Source organism: Perca fluviatilis, chromosome 23 (assembly GCF_010015445.1).
Source record: "Perca fluviatilis chromosome 23, GENO_Pfluv_1.0, whole genome shotgun sequence".
NCBI classification, from domain to species: domain Eukaryota; kingdom Metazoa; phylum Chordata; class Actinopteri; order Perciformes; family Percidae; genus Perca; species Perca fluviatilis.
In genome coordinates, this window is record NC_053134.1 from 5,425,367 (window position 1) to 5,446,580 (window position 21,214).

A 21,214-nucleotide genomic window follows, 5' to 3' on the forward strand; every position below is an offset into this window, starting at 1 on the left:
CAAAAGAGTCATAGTATAGTATGTCGAAAAAGTCATGAAAAAAGTCATAGTATAGTATGTCGAAAAAGTCATGGTATAGTGTGTTGAAAAAAGTCATAGGATAGCATGTCAAAAAAGTCATAGTATAGTGTGTTGAAAAAAGTCATAGCATAGTATGTCGAAAAAAGTCATAGTATAGCACGTCAAAAAGTCATGAAAAAAGTCATAGTATAGTATGTCGAAAAAGTCATGGTATAGTGTGTTGAAAAAAGTCATAGGATAGCATGTCAAAAAAGTCATAGTATAGTGTGTTGTAAAAAGTCATAGTATAGCATGTTGAAAAAGTCATGGTATAGTGTGTTGAAAAAAGTCACAGGATAGCATGTCAAAAAGTCATAGAATAGTGTGTTGTAAAAAGTCATAGTATAGCATGTCGAAAAAAGTCATGAAAAAAGTCATAGTATAGTATGTCGAAAAAGTCATGAAAAAAGTCATAGTATAGCATGTCGAAAAGTCATAGTATAGTGTGTTGTAAAAAGTCATAGGATAGCATGTCAAAAAAGTCATGAAAAAGTCATAGTATAGTGTGTTGTAAAAAGTCATAGTATAGCATTTTCGAAAAAGTCATGAAGAAAGTCAGCATAGTATGGCGAAAAAAGTCATGAAAAAAGTCATAACATAGTATGTCGAAAAATGTCATGAAAAAAGTCATAGTATAGCATGTCGAAAAAGTCTTAGTATAGGGTGTTGAAAAAAAGTCCTAGGATAGCATGTGAGAAAAGTCATAGTATAGCATAGTATGTCGAAAAAGTCATGAAAAAAGTCATAGTATAGTATGTCGAAAAAGTCATGGTATAGTGTGTTGAAAAAAGTCATAGGATAGCATGTCAAAAAAGTCATAGTATAGTGTGTTGAAAAAAGTCATAGCATAGTATGTTGAAAAAGTCATAGCATAGTATGTTGAAAAAGTCATAGTATAGTGTGTTGAAAAAAGTCATAGTATAGCATGTCAAAAAAGTCATGAAAAAAGTCATAGTATAGTATGTCGAAAAAGTCATAGTATAGTGTGTTGAAAAAAGTCATAGTATAGCATGTCAAAAAAGTCATGAAAAAGTCATAGTATAGTATGTTGAAAAAGTCATGGTATAGTGTGTTGAAAAAAGTCATAGTATAGCATGTCGAAAAAGTCATGAAAAAAGTCAGCATAGTATGTCGAAAAAAGTCATGAAAAAAGTCATAGTATAGTATGTCAAAAAATTCATAAAAAAGTCATAGTATAGTGTGGTGAAAAAAGTAATAGTTTATTATGTTGAAAAAGTCATAGTATAGTATGTCAAAAGAGTCATAGTAAAGTATGTCAAAAGAGTCATAGTATAGCATGTTTGAAAAGTAATGAAAAAAGTCATAGTATAGTATGTTGAAAAAGTCATAGTAAAGTACGTCAAAAAAAGTTGAAAAGAAGTCATTACTTTTTCTATGTCGAAAGAGTAATAAAAAAAAGTCGGATCTGAAGTTTGATCAACTGCTTAATCTGCTGAGGAAGGGGGTGTGATATGTTACTACAGCAGCTACTAATAACTAAAGACCTGCTGTTTCGAAGGTCTAATCTGAAGAAAAACTAGTTTTGTGAGTTGAGACAAAGTCGGTAAAAACATTTCATATACATGAATTTCAAGTCAGTTGTAGGTATGTACAGTACAGGCCAAAAGTTTGGACACACCTTCTCATTCAATGCGTTTCCTTTTTATTTTCATGACTATTTACATTGTAGATTCTCACTGAACGCATCAAAACTATGAATGAACACGTGGAATTATGTACTTAACAAAACAAGTGTGAAATAACTGAAAACATGTCTTATATTTTAGATTCTTCATAGAAGCCACCCTTTGCTTTTTTTATTAATAAGGGAAAAACTTCCACTAATTAACCCTGACAAGGCACACCTGTGAAGTGAAAACCATTTCAGGTGACTGCCTCATGAAGCTCATTGACAGAACACCAAGAGTTTATATATATGTATATATACACAGTATATAGGCATTTTTGTACATTAACAAGTGAATGTCATGCTTCAGAGCCCAGCAAAAAAGTGACATGACACAGATCCAGAATGTGATGTATTAACTGGACAATAGTTCATAAAGTTAATATGCCTTACCGTGCATGGCGTGCTTCTGCCCAGACAGTAGTTTGACCAGAGCCCAGAAGGCGTCCTCTTCATTCATGTATATCAGCAGCAGAGCTGTAATCTGGCTCATGCCCTGGCAGTAGCCCACCTCCTGCGCACACACACACACACACACACACACACACACACACACACACACACACACACACACACACACACACACACACACACACACACACACACACACACACACACACACACACACACACACACACACACACAGCCATGTCAGTCAGTGGGAAACTTGGAATATTTGTGTCCTTGTTGCTTAATATTACTTACAAAAATGGATCCAAAACCTAAAGTAACATCTTGGAAAACAGTACTGATAGTAAAAGCACAGTTGTCTGCAGACTGAGAGTGTGAGTGACTCACTGTGTTGTACATGGAGTAGGCTGTGAGGACGTGGAAGAGAGCCTGCTGCCTGAAAACACACAAACCACACAGAGTTTAAAGTTTCCGGATCGTCATTCATAGCGTTGCTTCTGTATTCTGACATCTTTAACTTCCAGCTAAATCACACGTGTACGACCTAGAAGCCGCACGTCGGGTGTAAAATCAATAAACGCGATAGACGATATCCTCTGCTTGCTGCAGTATGCTTCTTAATTTCCCAGCAGGAGCGTTACAAAAATTACAACAAGTGTTATTGTTTTATCATAATATAGAGTACATAAGAGGTGAGGCTGGTTGCTGAGTCTCTTGGTCTTATATATTCATCAGAGGCGGTTGTCAAATAAATGTAACAAAGCAGAAGTCCAAACAGAAAAAGGGGACATGAGCCGTGTCACTTTCATATTTGGAAAGCTTTGGGGGTTTAGTAATCAGTTAGGGCAGACTTTCAGCTTCATTAACCAGCTTCTTTTGAATTATTTATACCTTCTCTATGTAGTTAATTAAAGCATAAAACGCATCTTGCTCTAGTCTGACAGTACACCTGTTAAATAAAGTGTGAAAATACATTTAAACCAGTTTATTTTTGCTGCTAAGTGCCAACTCCTGCTGTGTTTCTGCTCTATACTTATATATTCCTGAGATTACTGGTCAGTCAAACAGTAAGAGAAGTGCTGTAAAGTCTTTTTTTCTTCCTCTTTAGCCATACAGGTCAAATGATCTTGCATATATGTTTCTCGAAAAAATAGAATAAGGACTGAATTGTTGCCATGTGATTAATCCCGCTGCAGATTAATTGACCTGTTGGATAAATGAAAGACATGTACATATGTATACATGGGTTTATATATGTATTTATTATGTGTGTTTTAGTTTTTCTGACAGATATGAAATAGAATAAACACAATGGTTAAAAAAAAAGACTTGTGACTGAGATGCCATTTATAGAGGTGTTTTTAAACCAATCAGATTGCTGTATCCCAATATTCTGACATTGTCCCATATATTTCTACTGTAGTAGTATGTATGTTGTTGTGCTAAATTAGCACACAGTTCTGTAAAATCCAATGTCAATTTAGTGGCATCTTTTATTTTGAAGGGCACACGTTGACTGGTGTTGTTAATTGATGTAATATTTCCTTACAGTATTTTCCTATGCTTCGTATTGTGTTGCTGATGTATTTATAATGGGAGAAAATATGTTTCCGTGTAGGAAATGTTTTATTTTACGAACTGTACAATTGCCAATAAATGGCTGTATAAACAACAGGAAGTGTGGTCCTTGTCCACCACGCAACAGTACACATTTTGGATCTGTCAGGCTTTAATATAGTTTCCACAAGCGGTAATGTTTTTTTCTAGTTATTGCTATAGGAGAGTAAAGGGGGGGTTGTTAATGCAGCGGTGAATTCTGGAGACACCCACTTGACATCGTAGCGATGCATGAACATGATGTGGTCCCTGTAGGTGCGGTTCACATCCAAGTCAATCTGACGGATGTCGGGGGACACTCCTCTGGCTCTGGCCTTTAGTTTCTGTAGACGACCAGAAAACACACACACACACACACACACACACACACACACACACACACACACACACACACACACACACACACACACACACACACACTTTAACAACTAAGGTCAGTAACAGAGGGTCAAACTTAATTTCACCAAGGTATCATGTTTGGTATCATTCCAGGCATTATTAGTGGGGTAACTTACAAAATACACAGTCGGATCCATTAGCACCTGCACTAAGCTAACCAGCTGATAACGCTAACTCTCCCAATGTTCGATCCCGGTGTAAAAAGCTTCTGGGGGGTTGTTTGGCTCGAGGTCATGGTGCAAAGGACCCTAGGGTGAAATTACTCCGAACCATCACTTTAACTCCAAGTCTTCCAGAGTCGCGGCCAAAGCCGATTCCAAAGACCGCTGTTCTCCAGCAGCAGCGGCCATCTTTGTTTTCAAGTAGCGGGGAATTCACGCGGAACCGTCGCCACTCTGCCGTCCTTATGTTAAGCCCGCCGACTCTCACGATGTGATTGGCCTGACTAGAGTTTGGTTTTTCCAACTCGCAAGCCAACGGAGAGTTGCTAGACTGACCCTGGCTGCGTCTAGATTTCTAGGCTAAAGTTTGACCCATTTAGCCTGACTGTATCTCTACTTGGTAAACGTCTACTTCAACCAACCTTGTAGGGCCGAAATGAAACATAATTTGACTGCTTTACGGCTTGTTTTCTGCCTTGAAGTAGGGCTGGGCCAAAATCTTCTATCCCGATATAGGTCTGATTACAATTTTTTCATATCTTTAAAACGATATATGTCACAATATACTGTATGTCCATGATTTATAAATAGTCTATATGAAATAACCACATGGTAAAGCCAGTTTTTGTATACTCCTGTGTGAATTAAATACTGTACAAATGAGAAGTACCGAGTATTTTGTTTATTCATTTTATAAGGTACTTAAGTGCAAAATTAACATAAAGTGCGAGGATCAGAACGTAAAGTGTCGTCCAAATATCGCAAATATTGCTTTAATGCAAATCGGCCGCTGGTTTTTCGACATCACGATAGAAACGAATATCGAAACATATATTTTATAAACAGACATTTTTATATCGTTTTGACGATATATATCGTCATACCGCCCGGCCCGACCTTGAATCTATTCGGAAAGTATTTCAGTGAATAGTTTTCCGTCAATAGTTTAGAAAAACACAAAATCCAATTGTGTGCATTGCTGAGCATTTCTCTCAAGTGGTTAAAGGAGGATCCAGTTTTAATTTATTAGAATTGTTCATGTGCCCTTATGCTTGTATGATGTTAATTTGAGGTGAAAGGTTTAAAAAGATACTGTTTTGTCTTTGTTGTATATTTCATGCCTTTTCGTCAACCAGATTAAATACATTTTCACACAAAAGATAAAATGGATTATTATCGACAGAAACCTTTTCATTCACAGTTCATATTTCCCACTGTGTTTGCTTTGTTTACCGTCTGTGCCCTCGGCTCATAATTTCAATACTTTCACACGGCAACTAAAGGTAGCGCTATTATTGATCCCGCCAGCTCAACTTTCTAAAGCGATCCAAAGTTTGACTCTGTTCTTTACAGTGTGCCGATTTACACAAACACAATTAAGCCTCTGAACCTGCGTCTTGCCCACTGCAGCTCGGTGAAATCAAATAAAGCCAAGGTGCTCACTTAGGAATCTTTATGAGGCGTGTGCTGCAATGAAGGCTGATTTAATAAACTGTGTGTGGGAGAGCAGGAGTGTTAAGTGTGCGTTCCATACCTCGTAGAAGTCTTTCTTCTCCTCCTTTATTTTGGGTATATCGAGCAGCAGACACCACACTTCCCCTCGGAGCTGCAGGGGAATTCCCTTATAGACCCTCCTGGCCAGCTGGAAGAAAACAAACAGCAGGCGGTCCCTTGTTAGGAAGGCCTTCAAAGAGGAGAAGAAACCCCCTCCACATGTAGACCAGAGCTGAGAACAGGTTGTTATTAGAGATGTTCTGATACTCTTTTTTTTGGGGGGTTGTTTTAGGGATGTTTTTCGATCATGCACAACAAAACATGCAAGAATTAAATCCCCCTTTCAATACCATGGATATAATGCCAATCGACCAGCCATGCCAAAACACCTAACTAGTCGTTTTGGTGCCTAAACATCCCCGCAGGACGCTAACTTTTTTCTGGCTAAACCCCACTACCATCCATGGTCCCTGAAGGGACCGTCATCTCGCGGTGCCTGTAGCCGGCTCGCAGGCACCTATTGGTGGGTAAACAACCGCTAAATTGTAAATAGCTGGTTGCTAAATACAACCAGCAGCTGCAGCTCAGATTTTATCGTTGTATGGCAGTATCGACTGTTCACGTTACAGCGCTTTACTTAGTTTAAAAAAATTCTATTTTAGGTATATGATATATGGTCTGTTGATGAAGTAGCATTGATCACTTTGAGATGGAGGGGAATGACAGTTAAGTTTAGGCACCAAAACGACTAGTTAGGTGTTTTGGCATGGCTGGCCAATTGAAAATTGAATGTTGGATTTTGCAAGAAATTAACACATTTTGTAGGTTGATGGGACACTGAGTGTTTTCTTGTAATATCTCAATTTGTTTTAACTCGAGGACTTTCTGACCTTTAATCAATACAAGGTGTAGAAGATTTACAACCTTGTTTTCAAATAATTTGATCCATAGAATTTGGCTCCACTGATCCTGGTTGTTAGTTATTTTAATAGAAGTTATTAACGGATACAGAACAAATGCTTACAGTGTACAAAAAAAACATGAAAAGGTGAAACAAACAAAGCGAAAAAAATACAGTTTTATCTGTTCAAAAGGTTGCTGCTGCAGACCACCGGGATGCAATCGGAGCCTCTGGCAGTTGCTAAAAAAAATATTCAGAGAGAAACCCATCAAGCGAGCTGCTCTGAGCGTGTCAAAGATGTCAGAGATACCAACAGCGTATGCACGGATCGACTCGGCACTCTCCCCGAGCAAAAGCAAAGGGCTTTGGAAGGTGAACCGCGAGCATGTGGCTGGACGAGCTCCAGGAGCGATTGTGGGCAGAGAGAGAAAGTGAGAGGGAGTCCGAGAGACTGCTATGCATGCAGAACAGTCCAAAGTAATTCAGTGTGCACAAAGAGATGGAAAATCATTCCGGACTCCGGGGCGAGGAAGATTAAGTCTTTAAACCCAAACTGCTGGAACAGCAAAGCTAATCGGAGCAGGGAATTCTCTGTCTACAGCTATTAAAACCCAACCAGCCGCAACGGTTATACAGCAGATATGGGAGGTGTTGGGACTTTAAATGTGCTGCACAGGTGACTGACTTAAAGAAAAGGACAGTCCCTCTATTAGAGGGCTGTATTCACAAAATATCCTGAGGCTAGAAGTAGCTCCCGACTGGCAAGAGTTAGTGCAAGCTCAGTTCTGTGGTGGAACAGTAATTCCCAAGGCATTTCAGAGATAAAATAGGCCCCTACATCTGCAAGAAGTTAGAGGTAGTGCAGAAGATTCCTACATCACTTTTCATTTCCAAGTGTCTCGTATCCGCATAAAACCCAGATGACATTTAAGACACATGCATTTACTATTACTCTCCATAACCTTAAACAAACACATGAATGAGTCGTAATCATGAACTAAGATTGGATTCCATGGATTCAAACCATAGAAATAGAATGAGAGTAGAACGGACATTCCTATTCAAATCAACATTGCAGGATGGTCAGAGTGGCGGCCATTTTTATGTGTACCGTTGCCATTGCACATTATCGAAGGCTACATGACCCACCTGCTTCCCGACACACCCCTGGGATAACGTCCTGAATTCAAATACTTATTTTAACCCAAACCGTGTCATCTCTTCCTAAACCTAACCAATGGTGGGTCTTGTAGGCTGTATTTCTTTTCCTAGGATGGCGAAGGCATGACTTGGCTTACTCTGCCTCTGATTGGCTTAACCTGGTATTCTTACCCTTACCCTAACCAATCTCACTCCTCATGCCTAACCCTAACCAAGCAAACGAGTACTAGCCAATTTTATTTTAGCGGGATTTTAATTTATATTTTACGTTTAATCTAAAATGTCTTGTTGCTTTAAAATAAAAGCACATAGAGTAAACTGATTTCCAGAGATGTGTGAGGTTGAGCTAAGAGGGTTACTGAAGAGTAATAAGTCAGCTGTGGTCTGTGAACTCGCCTGCATGTCAGCATATGTGACGCACAAGATGTATGTGTGGTATCCCTATGAAAAGGCAGTGATGTGTGCGTCATCTCAGAACGAATTACATTTGGTTGTGGGTGTGTGTGTGTGTGTGTGTCTGTGGGTGTGTGTGTGTGTGTGTGTGTGTGTGTCTGTGGGTGTGTGTGTGTGTGTGTGTGTGTGTGTGTGTGTGGAGAATCCAGAGCCTACACTCCATCAAGCTCCTATCACCACACTTGGGACTTACTTCTTGTTTTTAGTGCAACAGCCTTTGTAATTACGCTGATGAGCGAGTCAATGAGAGCATCTGTTAGACTAATCATCCTTTGAGAGTGTGTGTGTGTGTGTGTGTGTGTGTGTGTGTGTGTGTGTGTGTGTGTGTGTGTGTGTGTGTGTGTGTGTGTGTGTGTATATACACTTGAACACGTGTGTCAACATTTACATTTCTGTGGATCTGTGCGGTTCTAGATTTTCTCTGCATTCACTGTGTACATACATACGTTTTTACAGATTTTAAGTAAAACATCACCAGATTTGTTTCACCTGGCGCTTGTCCTCACAAATCCAGATCTTGTTGTCACTTTACAATAAAGAAACTCTTCTAGCGTGGCTTAGGAAAGTAAGCTGAAACCTACAAAGACCACACATAAAGATGGTTTCCCCCCACCCCCCCAACTTGCACAGATATTTTAGTCTTCGGTCAGGAAGGAGCATTTGGACTGAGTTAACACACTGGGCCCTATCTTGCACTCAGCGCAATTGCCTTTGTACACCGACGCATGTATCATTCCTATTCGAACTACGGTGGGATTGGACACTCCGGCGGAATCTGGTCCGGGAGTAATGCGCGATGCGCTCCTGATGGAGCGGGTGGACGGAGATGGAGTGGGGGGGAAGAGGAAGGGGCACAACAGGAGCAGGTGGTGCGTTTGGAGGCCCACGCTCCATTGCTGCAGCAAGCCTCTCCAGACTTGAGGAGATGCGCCCGAGTGGCCGCAGCAACATCGCCACCCAGCCAAGACGGGCATTTATTACTTTGCCGCATCTCGCATCAGCAGCTCCCGCTAGCGTGCGCCAGGCAAATCCGCCGTCATAATAGCAATCCGCCATGGAACAAACGCCCTGCTCTTAAAGGGAATGTGAGATGACGCTCTGATTGGTTTATTGCACGTTACGCCCAAACCACACTTAGCTACTTCAGACCAACCCATTTTAGATTTGCGTCGGGCGCAAGAGTCATTTATCCCGCCGGTATAATAGCAACAGCGCCCGAGATCCGCCCACAAAGCTACTTGCGTTTTGCGTTTCATACTTGCGTTTCAGATCGTTAAAATAGGGCCCACTGAGCCACTGGTCAGTAACAACTGGAGCTCGACCAATTACCGCGTGTTCTTGTACCAAAACAAACATGGACAGCAACCAGCAGCTTGGGCTGTTTTATCTGCAACATTTGTGCTGAAAAGCGAAAAAAGGAGGGGAAAAAAAGCACAGAGTTTGGTTAAGATCATGGATAGTGTAGTGTGTAGGAATACAGTGCCGACAGAGGGGACCTGGAGCTGAGTGAACATCCAGCTGCTTATTTAGAGGTATGTCTCCCTCGGCAACACACAAGTGACGTCATTGGTCACCAACGCTAGTCCTAAATATCATGTTTAAACGTTTAAAAGAAAATCTTTATGTGAACGACTGGCAGCTACTGGATCTGAAGACTTCAGATTAGACTCTTTACATATCACACACTGTTTGATTTTATCTGCCGACTGTCAACACTAACAGACCCAGACTGGAACAGACCCTGTCCAACTGACCCAGGACTAGAACAGACCAGGCCAACAGACCCAGGCTGGAACAGACCCTGTCCAACTGACCCAGGACTAGAACAGACCAGGCCAACAGACCCAGGCTGGAACAGACCATGTCCAACTGACCCAGGCCTAGAACAGACCAGGCCAACTGACCTAGACTGGAACAGACCAGGCCAACAGACCCAGGCTGGAACAGACCCTGTCCAACTGACCCAGGACTAGAACAGACCAGGCCAACAGACCCAGGCTGGAACAGATCCTGTCCAACTGACCTAGACTGGAACAGACCAGGCCAACAGACCCAGTCTGGAACAGACCCTGTCAAACTGACCCAGGACTAGAACAGACCAGGCCAACAGACCCAGGCTGGAACAGATCCTGTTCAAACTCTAGACCGGAACAGACACACACAGACTGAATATTTTGTTATGGATCATTATCAGAAAAAAAACTTGGTGTCGAGCATGCATCTGTGTGCACACCACAGGGAGATACTGCACCACCACTTTACCACCCAGCACCACAAGAACCCTGCTGACTAGAAGTCCTCACGGGTCCGATGGGTTCCTAGCATTCAGCAAACCTCGAAAAAAAAACAAGCAACATCTCTTTGCATGCTGATATCTTGTGATTAAGTTACAAATATATATCGGCCAATATTAGCTCAATGCATGTCTTGCATGGGCATTGCTAGGAGTTGTATATACTAAAACAGATGTCAGGTTGTAATACAGGATACAGGTTATAACTCAATTTTGCTGAAATATGTGGCTGCTGAATTTTGCCTTCATAGGGCAGAATGATTCAATGTTATTTATTGTGTCAAATCACAACAGAAGATATCTCAGGACACTTTACAGATCGATCTAGACCACACTCTATAATTTACAAAGACCCAACCATTCCCACCCAAGAGCAGGCATTTGGTGTCACAGTGGCGAAGAAAATATTTCTTTAAAAAAGGTCCCAAGGCATGAAAATTTCACTTTATGAGAATTTTTTAACATTAATATGAGTTCTCCCAGCCTATGTGTAAAATGAAAGCTCAGATGGGCCGATCTGGAATCTTCTCCTTATGAAGAGCAAGGTTACCTCCCCTTTCTCTGCTTTGCCTGCCCAGAGAATTTGGCCCCCCCATGAGAGAGAGACATCATGGCTTTCAAACAAGCAAAGTGGCAGTTGGTCAAGGCCACACCCCCACCCTCCACCTTGCCCCCCGCTCTCTCCTCCTCAATAGCTACAGACACAGAAATGGCACATACTAAGGAAAGCTCATTGTGGGACTGGCTCTAGTGGCTGTAATTCTGTACCAAGGCTGAATTTCGGAAAAGACTTCAGATACAGTATTAGGGGACCACTAGGCCTATATAAAAGAGACTTCAGATACAGTATTAGGGGACCACTAAGGCCTATATAAAAGAGACTTCAGATACAGTATTAGGGGACCACTAAGGTCTATATAAAAGAGACTTCAGATACAGTATTAGGGGACCACTAAGGCCTATATAAAAGAGACTTCAGATACAGTATTAGGGGACCACTAAGGCCTATATAAAAGAGACTTCAGATACAGTATTAGGGGACCACTAAGGCCTATATAAAAACATCCAAAAAGCAGCATGTCATAGGACCTTTAAACAGGCAAAACCAACCAGAATAATGACTGCTAATTAAAAGAAGAAACCGAAAAGCAACAGCAGCCACTGAACAACGTGCATGCAGTCTGCAAATCTTGTGCCGCAAATCCTCCAGCAGCACGAGAACACACTTACTGTTGCTGTGCCACTTACGTGAAGAACGGCACTGGGACACAGCTTCAGTCTTACTCGCTGGGTTCACCTCATCGGCGCCACAATACTATCACTGGGATGCTAAACGCTACAACCTCGAGCCAAATTCATCGAGTGCGGCTGGCGGCGGAGGCTGCTTTACATCTGCTCAGCTCTCTCGTTCTATCCTACCGCGGGCTAAATGTTCCCAGCAGCTGGCAAGTGAGGAAACAAAATAAGAGACGTGTCGAGCGTGACCCTGAGCTGAAAATACGCTGACAAAGGTGGGGGGGGGGGGACAGCCCTGAATCTTTAAAGAGGAAAGAAGAAGAGGGATGTGATGGAGGGAAGGACTAAATACTCCACTGCTGTTTAAAACAAAGAGGAAGCGATGCTGTAGAGGAGTCTTGCTGTGCTCTTAGTGCCAGCCATGAGTGTATTTCACATTTCAAAGCCCACAAGCCCACACACTAAATCCCTGCTGAAAGCAAACATACAAATGAAGGACACGGCGAAGCGCTGCAGGCAACACCACAACACAACCTGCACCTAAAAAAAGACACTAATGAAGGCAGCCATAACTGATACCTACCCCCCCCACCCTTTAATGATCCATGTGGGAGGCAGACACTCCTCTCAGGCTTTGGAACAGCCTCCCATCCCACATTAAGGCTTGTTCTATGATTGTACATTTTAAATCCAACATAAAAAAGACCCGCCTTTTCACTTGCTTTCAGCTGCTTTTCACCGCTTGACTTGCTTTTTAATCTATTGATGATTTAATTGCCTCTCCTAACTTTCTTCTTCTCTACTTGACTTTGGTGTCTTCATGTGAGTTGTTTTGTGTGAAATTTTGTATTGTTTGTTATGGACTCTTTATCTATTGTATGTAATCTGATCTATCAAGGCAGATTTCAAACCATCTGCCATGGTTGCAGGGCCTGACATTATCTCTTTTTTGCTCACTGCGGCTAGTGGTTTTCCAAAAGCTACTAGCCACTCTGCGTTTTCACTAGCCGCTATTTTGTGAAAAATAAATAAATAGGCAAAGCCTGACATGTCATGTATTCCCCCCCCCCCCACCACTGCACAGCATTGACATATATGTGAGATGTGGCGACAAACGGAGAAACAGAAGATCACCTTCTCGCTGTTCTTGTATTTGTCCCAGCTCTTCAGCATCTTCAGCCACTTGGTGGTCCTCTCCACCTCCATGTGTTTTTGCTGAGCGGAAAGAAGAAGTGACACATTAATAACTTCCTCTCTCGTCTCGAGTTGTGCTGTGGCTGCGGTCCCGTCCGATGGGAACACACTTTAATCTGTATGTTCAAAGTGGTTTGAAGCAGTCGAGATGCTCTACTTTAAGTCTTCTGTAGCTGTGAGTGAGCTCATGTTTTATGAAGGATTGATTTCGGGATTTGAATATCACACACGCAATCACTTTTGTTTGTTTTTAAATATGTTTATACATTTGTTTCCAATTATGGTAGAAAATAATGAATACAAATTATAACGTTGATTTTTTTTAAATTTATTTATTGCCAAACACTCCAGTAGCATGTACGGGCTGAGAGCTTTTCAAGTGTAAAAGCTCCTTATTTCCCATGGTACATGAAAGCAACATTTGATGTGTTGACACATCCCAGAAATCAAACATCCAACAGACAGCAAGACATTTTGAAAAACACTCTGAGATGTCAGACAAACAGAAGAAGATTCAACCCAACGTGATCGAAAAACAAGTCCGTCTATTTTTAGTCGAAAGTAGGAAGAATCCACAGACTTCCAAAAGTGACAGAGATGACCTGCGAACTTTACACGATCCGAATAGCTGCGAGAACTATTTTTAAAGTAATAATGACATTGAGTCTTTGGAACACTTTGAATCTAACAGTATGTGCTCCGAAACAAAGATGACTAAACTCAGACATCTTTGGGAGGAGAAACTCATTCATAACGGTTATTAACCGTTTTATTTCTCTCGGTAAGGTTTATACGTTGAAATCAGCAATTTGTTTTCCACCACAGGGACTTTTCCAGGAACAGTTTTTTTGGGAACTTTATTTTCATTTTGTTTGGAGAAAACAGGGTCTACATTAAGTTCCTGGGCCCAAAAACTCAAGCTGAACAAGGGGTTGGGCAACATGAAAATATGAACTATGAGACGATGTAAATTTGTCGACCGTTAGTCAAAACAGTTTAATATGCTAAGATAGCTGTTATGTCACTGTAGTATCGATGTGTAGTAGCATGTGCTGGATTTACATTAGCTGGATTGGTAAAAAAAATAAAAATAAATAAAATTCCTGCCAGGTTTTTTTATCCATGATCTGTTTCTCATTTCATTTTTCCAGAAAATACACTATATCACACAATATAGTAATATGACAGATAATTAGATCCATATTGCCAACTCCTATCAGGAACTATCCAGATCATTGACCAATTGTCAACTGGAAATGCAAACAGGAATGTGCAAAAGGAACTTGTATTTCCTGATTGATTAGTTGCAAAGCTTAATTGAATTTGTGTGTGTGTGTGTGTGTGTGTGTGTGTGTGTGTGTGTGTGTGTGTGTGTGTGTGTGTGTGTGTGCAAAATAGGAAGGGTTAGGATTTTGATTGCACACTTTGCACATATTTGTGAATGGGAAGGGGTTAGAGGATGGATACCAGACCCGAGCCCGATGGGACCCGACAGGCTGGGTTTCGGACAGATATTTAGAAATGATGTTCGGGTTTGGGTCGGGCTCGGTCACATCAGCGCGCCTCTTGTGCGCGCCTGTGTTAACGTGCGCTTGTTGCCCCCAACTCATCTGTTGACATTTCCGAATGCCTTCCTACAGTTGCTTATTAAAAGCGGGCTTTCCACACAAACCAACGTACGTGTCGAGATTTTAACCGGGTCGGGCTCGGGTCGGGCTCGGACATCAATATCTTAATACCTGTCGGGCTCGGGCCGGGTTTCGATTACTGCTCTGTCGGACGCGGGCTGGGCTCGGACAGAAAAATGTGGGCCAATCCGCACGTGGAGGAATGACTAAGCCCATGAAAATTTTATTGATGCAACTGTGCCCACATTTGCGTATTATTGAAAATTAGCTGTGAATGCGTTTGTAAAATTGTATCCTCTGATGTTTTGTACTTGCATTGAATATGTTTGTGTTACCTGCCTGCCCAGGGACTATGGGTGGAAAATAGCAATGCGTCTCTCCTTGTTCTATCACAAGGTTAATGTTTAAATGTACACCGTCCCTGTTTAAATACAATTACATCACATTACAATTCCCGGGCCATAAACTACACGGATTTGATTAAAATACAGAAAATGAAGAGAAGTAACGAAGTAACTCACTCTCTCCTCCACCGAGTCGTAGGATGGAAGTTCATTCTTACTGAGGAGAGAAGACAAAAGAGAGAAGGATGTAGTGAAAGGATAAATAGTGTAGGATTTGTCCTTGCTGTCATATGTGCAGTGGAGGAATCATAGTTTAGTCAACGCTGCCATGAAAAAAAAAAAACACCAAACACTGATGGATGAAACAAGTGAGTGATCTCCGGGTCAGTGCTCGTCTCACTCTCTCCGACAGCAACATCAAACATGTCAGGGGGGAGTGGGGGGGTCACACAAACAGGAAATAACAGATTAGACATTCCTCAATTCCTGCTCTGCTTATCTGTGTCTCAAAGTCCCTGCAGGAGTTACCCGGAGGAGGGTTTGTCTTTTCCTGTTCACAGCAAGGGCTGAAAAACCTTCCACTGTATACACGTTCAACGCAGAAATTAGTCCCGATGAGGCGCGTTGCTTTGTTTTTTTTAATGAAATATTGTGTATTTCATGACTTTATATAAATAGATCAACAAATGAACGAAGTACCGCGCGTGGGGACTCTGCAGGACCGCACCATCGTTTTTTCGTTCAAAAGATTTCGATACCAGTACCAATACATATACCGTGACTTCGATACTGGTTCCTGAACTATACATTTTTTCGATACCAATTTTATAGAAATCCATTTTAACAAAAACTAATTACAACATTATGGCACAAATCTTTTTTTTTGGAGCCCCGTCTCAGTTTTTCCTGCGTGCCTCTACGACATGCAGCGCTTAACAGCCAATCAGCAGCATTATTAGATCTTGGTAGAAGCATGCTGCGTGCTTATTGGCTCACGGACGCTGTTGAGATTTACTCCTTTGGTATTGAAATTTGGTTTTGAATAACGAGCCATTTTTCGATACTCAATACTGTAGAGGCAATTCAGTCGGTGCCTAAAAAGTATTGAATTGGGTACCCAGCCTTATTCAAGACCGACTCTCTGGTCCACATCTGAGCCTGAAACCAGCTTTCACACCTCACTGAACCCAACCCAACTTTTGGGATGCAGCCCTGGCTCTGAAGAAAAATAAAAATACAGAGCGAGAAGACGCCCTTTTAAGCTAATGTCTATTCTTGCTCTACTCTTTTTCCGTCCACACAGCTTCTTAAGCCTACAAAGCTCATCTCTGCTGCCAGTCTGCCCAGTCTAAAGCATCATCCCTGGGCTTCCTCGTCTTCTTTTTCTGCCAGTGACCTTCACCTCAGGCTACTTATGTCCCTGTCTCAAACAATCATATAATGCTGAGGTTGTTTTTTTTTCCTTCCAACATCCTATAATCTCTCCCTCCATCTGGATCGTACCACTCTATCCTAACACTGATGCCCTGTGATTGTGGCTAACCAGGCTGCTTCCTGCCTTGAGTGGGCCAGTTTATATATACAGTTCATATATATATATATATATACACACAGTTCATATATACATACACACAGTTCATATATATATATATACACATATATATATATATATATATATATATATATATATATATGACACTCCAGCACAGTGCTGTTTAAGAGCCTTGCAGCCTCCCGACCGGCTCGGCCAAAGCCACAAACACACGCTTCTCTCAGCAACACTCGCCCTCACAGCCTCTCATTTTCTTCCTTTTCCCCTATCAATGTGGTGCTACTGTTTGAAGAGGGCTCTGGAGGTCATTCATTTAGTTAACTAATGACAGGTTATGATGTTTTTTTCTGTGCGAGTCCTTACTGAACAAAGCCAAAGCGGTCGATGACTTTGTACAGGTGGAAGTTGGTGTCCTCCCAGGGCTCCACCGTGGCCTCTTTTCCCTGCAATCAAGAAGAGACAGAGTGGAATGAATAACACCGGACTGTACATGTCGAAAGAAGATGGACAGAAAGTTAACTGGCAACGATTTTTAAAGCGCCAAAAAAATACATTTGAAAAACTCAACAGCAATGTCTCTTTCCAGAAATCCTGACGCAGTTTGATGTAATTTCTACCAAACTACACCCGCCAACCGTATTATGTAATAAGGTCGGCAGGTATAGTTCGGTAAAAAAGAAAATAGTTCCTACATGAAACTGCTCTCAACCAGGTCTGTGGATCATCTTGAGGAACCGGGTCATGATTTCTGGAAAGAGACATTGCTGTTGACTTTTTTAAATGCAATGTTTTGTCGCTTTGAGCTCCAGAATCCGAATGCCATCTAGTTCCATTATATTGGAGAGAAGGCAGACATCTCTATGGCCGATATCTCCAACACTGGGCAACTCACACCTAAACAATCTAGACTGATAAATAGCACTACAGGTAAGAGGATAAATAGCTATTTCTGATTTCCAACATGCAAACAACAACGTCTGGTTAAAGAAAGTATTTGAAATGAATAAATTAAAAAAGAAACAGAAAAATGGGACGAGAGAATGGGGAAAACAATGAAAATCAAATAAAAAAAACTTGTTTGAAGACATAAGCTTGTGGCGGACATTTTTGCGATTCCTCTGACATTTTATAGACACAACGATGAATCAATTAATCAAAGAAAAAATAATCAACAACGTTAGATGCAGCCCTGCAGTTGGTCTGCTGCTGGTTCTGCGCTGAAATAAACTGAACAGCAACTTGCTCCAAATGACATGCCACCCACGTTCTTCAGGGGGCAGAGAATCATGTTTTGATTGGCTGCTACATTAGGAGGGGAGCCACGACTCTGGCGCCCTTGGGAAAGTGTGTCGGCGTGGGTGTGTGTGTTTATGAGACAGAAAGAAGCTGTGTGTGTGTGTGTGTGTGTGTGTGTGTGTGTGTGTGTGTGTGTGTGTGTGTGTGTGAGTGAGAGTGTGTGAGAGAAGCGGTTAACAGGTGTGAAATGAACAGCCAGACGCCCACCTGCGTCACCGTCTGACTCCAGGCGTCCGAGAATCGGGTTCTAGTTAATTCACCACCATGGGCCAATGACACAGAGAACCCACAATAAGATGTGTGAGGAAGGATTATGTAGAGAGAGAAGAGCAGGGGGAGAATATCAAAGAGTGCGTGAGAGAAAGGATAATAGGAGAATAGAGGACAAAAAGTTGAAAAAGAGTCAATGCAAAGCTCACACCGTTACGAACTTAAAAATGGAAATGTCACTAAAATTGATTTTAAGGCCTTGTTGCCCTGAAAAATGAGACACTTAAAGTTCTCAAACTGATGCAAACATGAACACAAAAACATTTCAATTCACGTCCATTACATTTTCTAGGTTCCCATATTGCTTTGGGGAATGTAAACAGGAAGTATAATGTTGCTAATGTTGAGCCCCCTTTTTTTTAAGCCTATATTTGTTTGAATGTTTATGTTTATAGTGCGTAGTACAACAACACTGTTGGAGCGTCCACATGATACAAGCCTTCCGTGATCGCGCACTGCCCCCACCCCTGTTCCACACAGTTGCTAGCAGCCAAGGAGGACACGGAGGATTAAAAAAACATGATGGACTCTTCAGAAGAGGTCATTATCGTCACTCCAGTTTCTGCGCGCGAAAGTCGCCGGACGACACAATCTTCTGAACATAGTCATACTGAGAAATACATTAAGAGAGTTGTGTGGAGCTGATAGTCTTAATTAGCTTTGTAGCAACTCATTTGTCAATGGCTTGAATGTAACGGACGTTCATTAATATTAAAAAGTTACGCACTAAAGCTTTAATAAATAACAAAACAAAATAAAAAGAATAAGGATTTTTATTTATTTGTTAATTTATTTTTGAAAAATATATATACATTTTTCAACAGAAATTACTCTATTTTTTCTGTATATTTCTTTTTTTAAATTTAATTTATCTATTGTTATCCCTTTATTCCTCTATATATTTCCACATTTAGTTTCTTATTTTTTTCCAGATGTATTCTTTTTTGATGACACTCCAATGACTCCATACCATTAGAAGTATGCCGAATTAGCTATTAGTAACTCCGGTTTACAATGTACCCATTGATGTACAGACAACTATCATTGAATTTGCTGAAGAAAACTTAAAAACGTGATGATTCTCAGGCAAGTTCTGAATTCTTTTTTCTCGCTTTGATTTCTAAGTGAATGTATTATTATTATATTATTTATTTACAACTCTGTATGTACTGTCAGTTTGAAACTGCACAAAAGCACGTTACTAAAATATGGATGCGAGTAAAGCTTTACCTGAAAACCTGAGCACTTTGAAGAACACAAAGGCATTAAACTGCTCACCACAGAAACAACAACACCATCTGCTACCTGGTGCTCTCCACAAAAATATCCTAAAAATATTCTTCGTACAGTAACAGAGACAGAGGGCCCGTCTGTGGTTTCGCAGTTCAGTCTGACGACCAGATGTTGAGGTGAAATATTTCTAAATTCATCTCCTCCCTCAGCAGAAACACACCAACTAAAAAAAAGAACTCAAACACACACACACACACACACACACAAACAGTACACCCAAACATCAATGTGGAATAACCGGCCTAATGAAGGGCATAGTGTTCAGTGCTAATCTCATCAAAAGAGCGTGCTATTTAAAAATATACACACACACACACACACACACACACACACACACACACACACACACACACACACACACACACACACACACACCCACACACACACGGTTTAGGTTTATTGGTTTGCACATAGAACACAATACAGGGGGGGAGGAGCTTATAGTGAAAACTCACCAGGTCACTAAAACAGAATTTACAGTACAATAAAAAACAAAACAAATATTATGATAGCTGAACAAAAAGTAGGAGATTTAGATAATAAAAGCCGACGAAGAGTTCAAAAAGCTGGTAAATCATTTCAATAGTTGCCAGTTAGGAGGCTAGATAGCCACTGGGCACAATCTTTCTTTTGTTTTCTTTTGTATACAGGTAGGATGAGCTGCAAGTCAGGTGTAAAAGTACTTATTGCATTGTAAAACTCCTCTGTATTTTATAATACACCATACACCAGGGGTTCTCAAAGTCCGGACCAAGGTCTGCACCTAGACCAAACGGCAAGTGCAACAGCCCTCGTGGTATGAATACAATACATTACGAAGTGTAATGTTCTCTAATTCGAAATACATTTTCTTTGATTAATAAATTATTAGGGACATTGAATATACACAAAAAAATGACAAAAACATCAAAACAATTTTGATTTTTATGTTTAATTCTTTTTTTCTTTTTTTTTTAATGCTAGAAAAATTAAAAAACGTAAAAAACATTGAAAAACAAGCAGAAAAAAAACATCCGAAAAAGCAACAAAACGTCCATACTTTTACTGCATGAAGCTCTCTAAAGTGTTTCGCTGGGTACCGGTACCGAATTCCATGTAACGGTACCCAAATCGGTACAAAAGCTGACCAGGGAAACTTAGTTTGGTTCCGGACCCCTAACCTTTCAAAATTCAGATGCGGACCTTTGCGTGATACATTTGAGAACCACTGTCATCAAGGGCGGACGAGGAAAAAAATTCGGCCCTGGCAATTCCGTCCCTTATCGGCCCGATTTCAGACGGGGACGTTAATTGCTTTATAATTTCAATAACTAGGCTCACGTTAGATTATGGCACCAGCAGCATGAGGCGCACTTAAGGCACTTAAGGCTTTCATAATTAAATAATATTCCCACTGGAGCAATTCATAAAACCTTCAAATAAACTAACATGGCACCATCTTAGAATAGAATGGAAATGCTTGCATATTTCAGGGTTCATATGCATTTTAACCAATACTTTTCCATGACTTTTTCATGACTTTTCCATGACTTTTTGGCAAATTTCCATGATTATGTGTTCCTGAAAATGTCAGTCGACATTATACAATAAGAATACTAATCTGTGTTAAAGTTTACCCTATAAAACTATAACTAACTTATAAAATGAATGACAATTCATGTGCTTCATGGTGGGATTCATAATATCGCTCCCCGAATAGAACATTGAGGTTAAGATGACGTGAAAATACATTTATTAATGACATTATTATGCTGTGTTAAAACA

The 21,214-nt window shown here is 40.8% G+C and overlaps 1 protein-coding gene across 4 annotated transcripts in view; it reads right to left on the reverse strand.

Annotated features, from left to right (window-relative positions):
* Positions 1-21,214, reverse strand: part of usp6nl (USP6 N-terminal like) — a 126,454-nt gene that overhangs the window by 23,312 nt on the left and 81,928 nt on the right. For all 4 annotated transcript variants that reach the window (XM_039791342.1, XM_039791344.1, XM_039791341.1 and 1 more), the window contains 7 exons: positions 16,955-17,034; positions 15,217-15,256; positions 13,008-13,088; positions 5,870-5,977; positions 3,989-4,098; positions 2,546-2,594; positions 2,141-2,261 (listed from right to left, as the gene is read on the reverse strand). In XM_039791342.1, the coding sequence (XP_039647276.1) occupies positions 2,141-2,261; positions 2,546-2,594; positions 3,989-4,098; positions 5,870-5,977; positions 13,008-13,088; positions 15,217-15,256; positions 16,955-17,034 (589 nt within the window). The remainder of the gene's footprint in view (positions 1-2,140; positions 2,262-2,545; positions 2,595-3,988; positions 4,099-5,869; positions 5,978-13,007; positions 13,089-15,216; positions 15,257-16,954; positions 17,035-21,214) is intronic.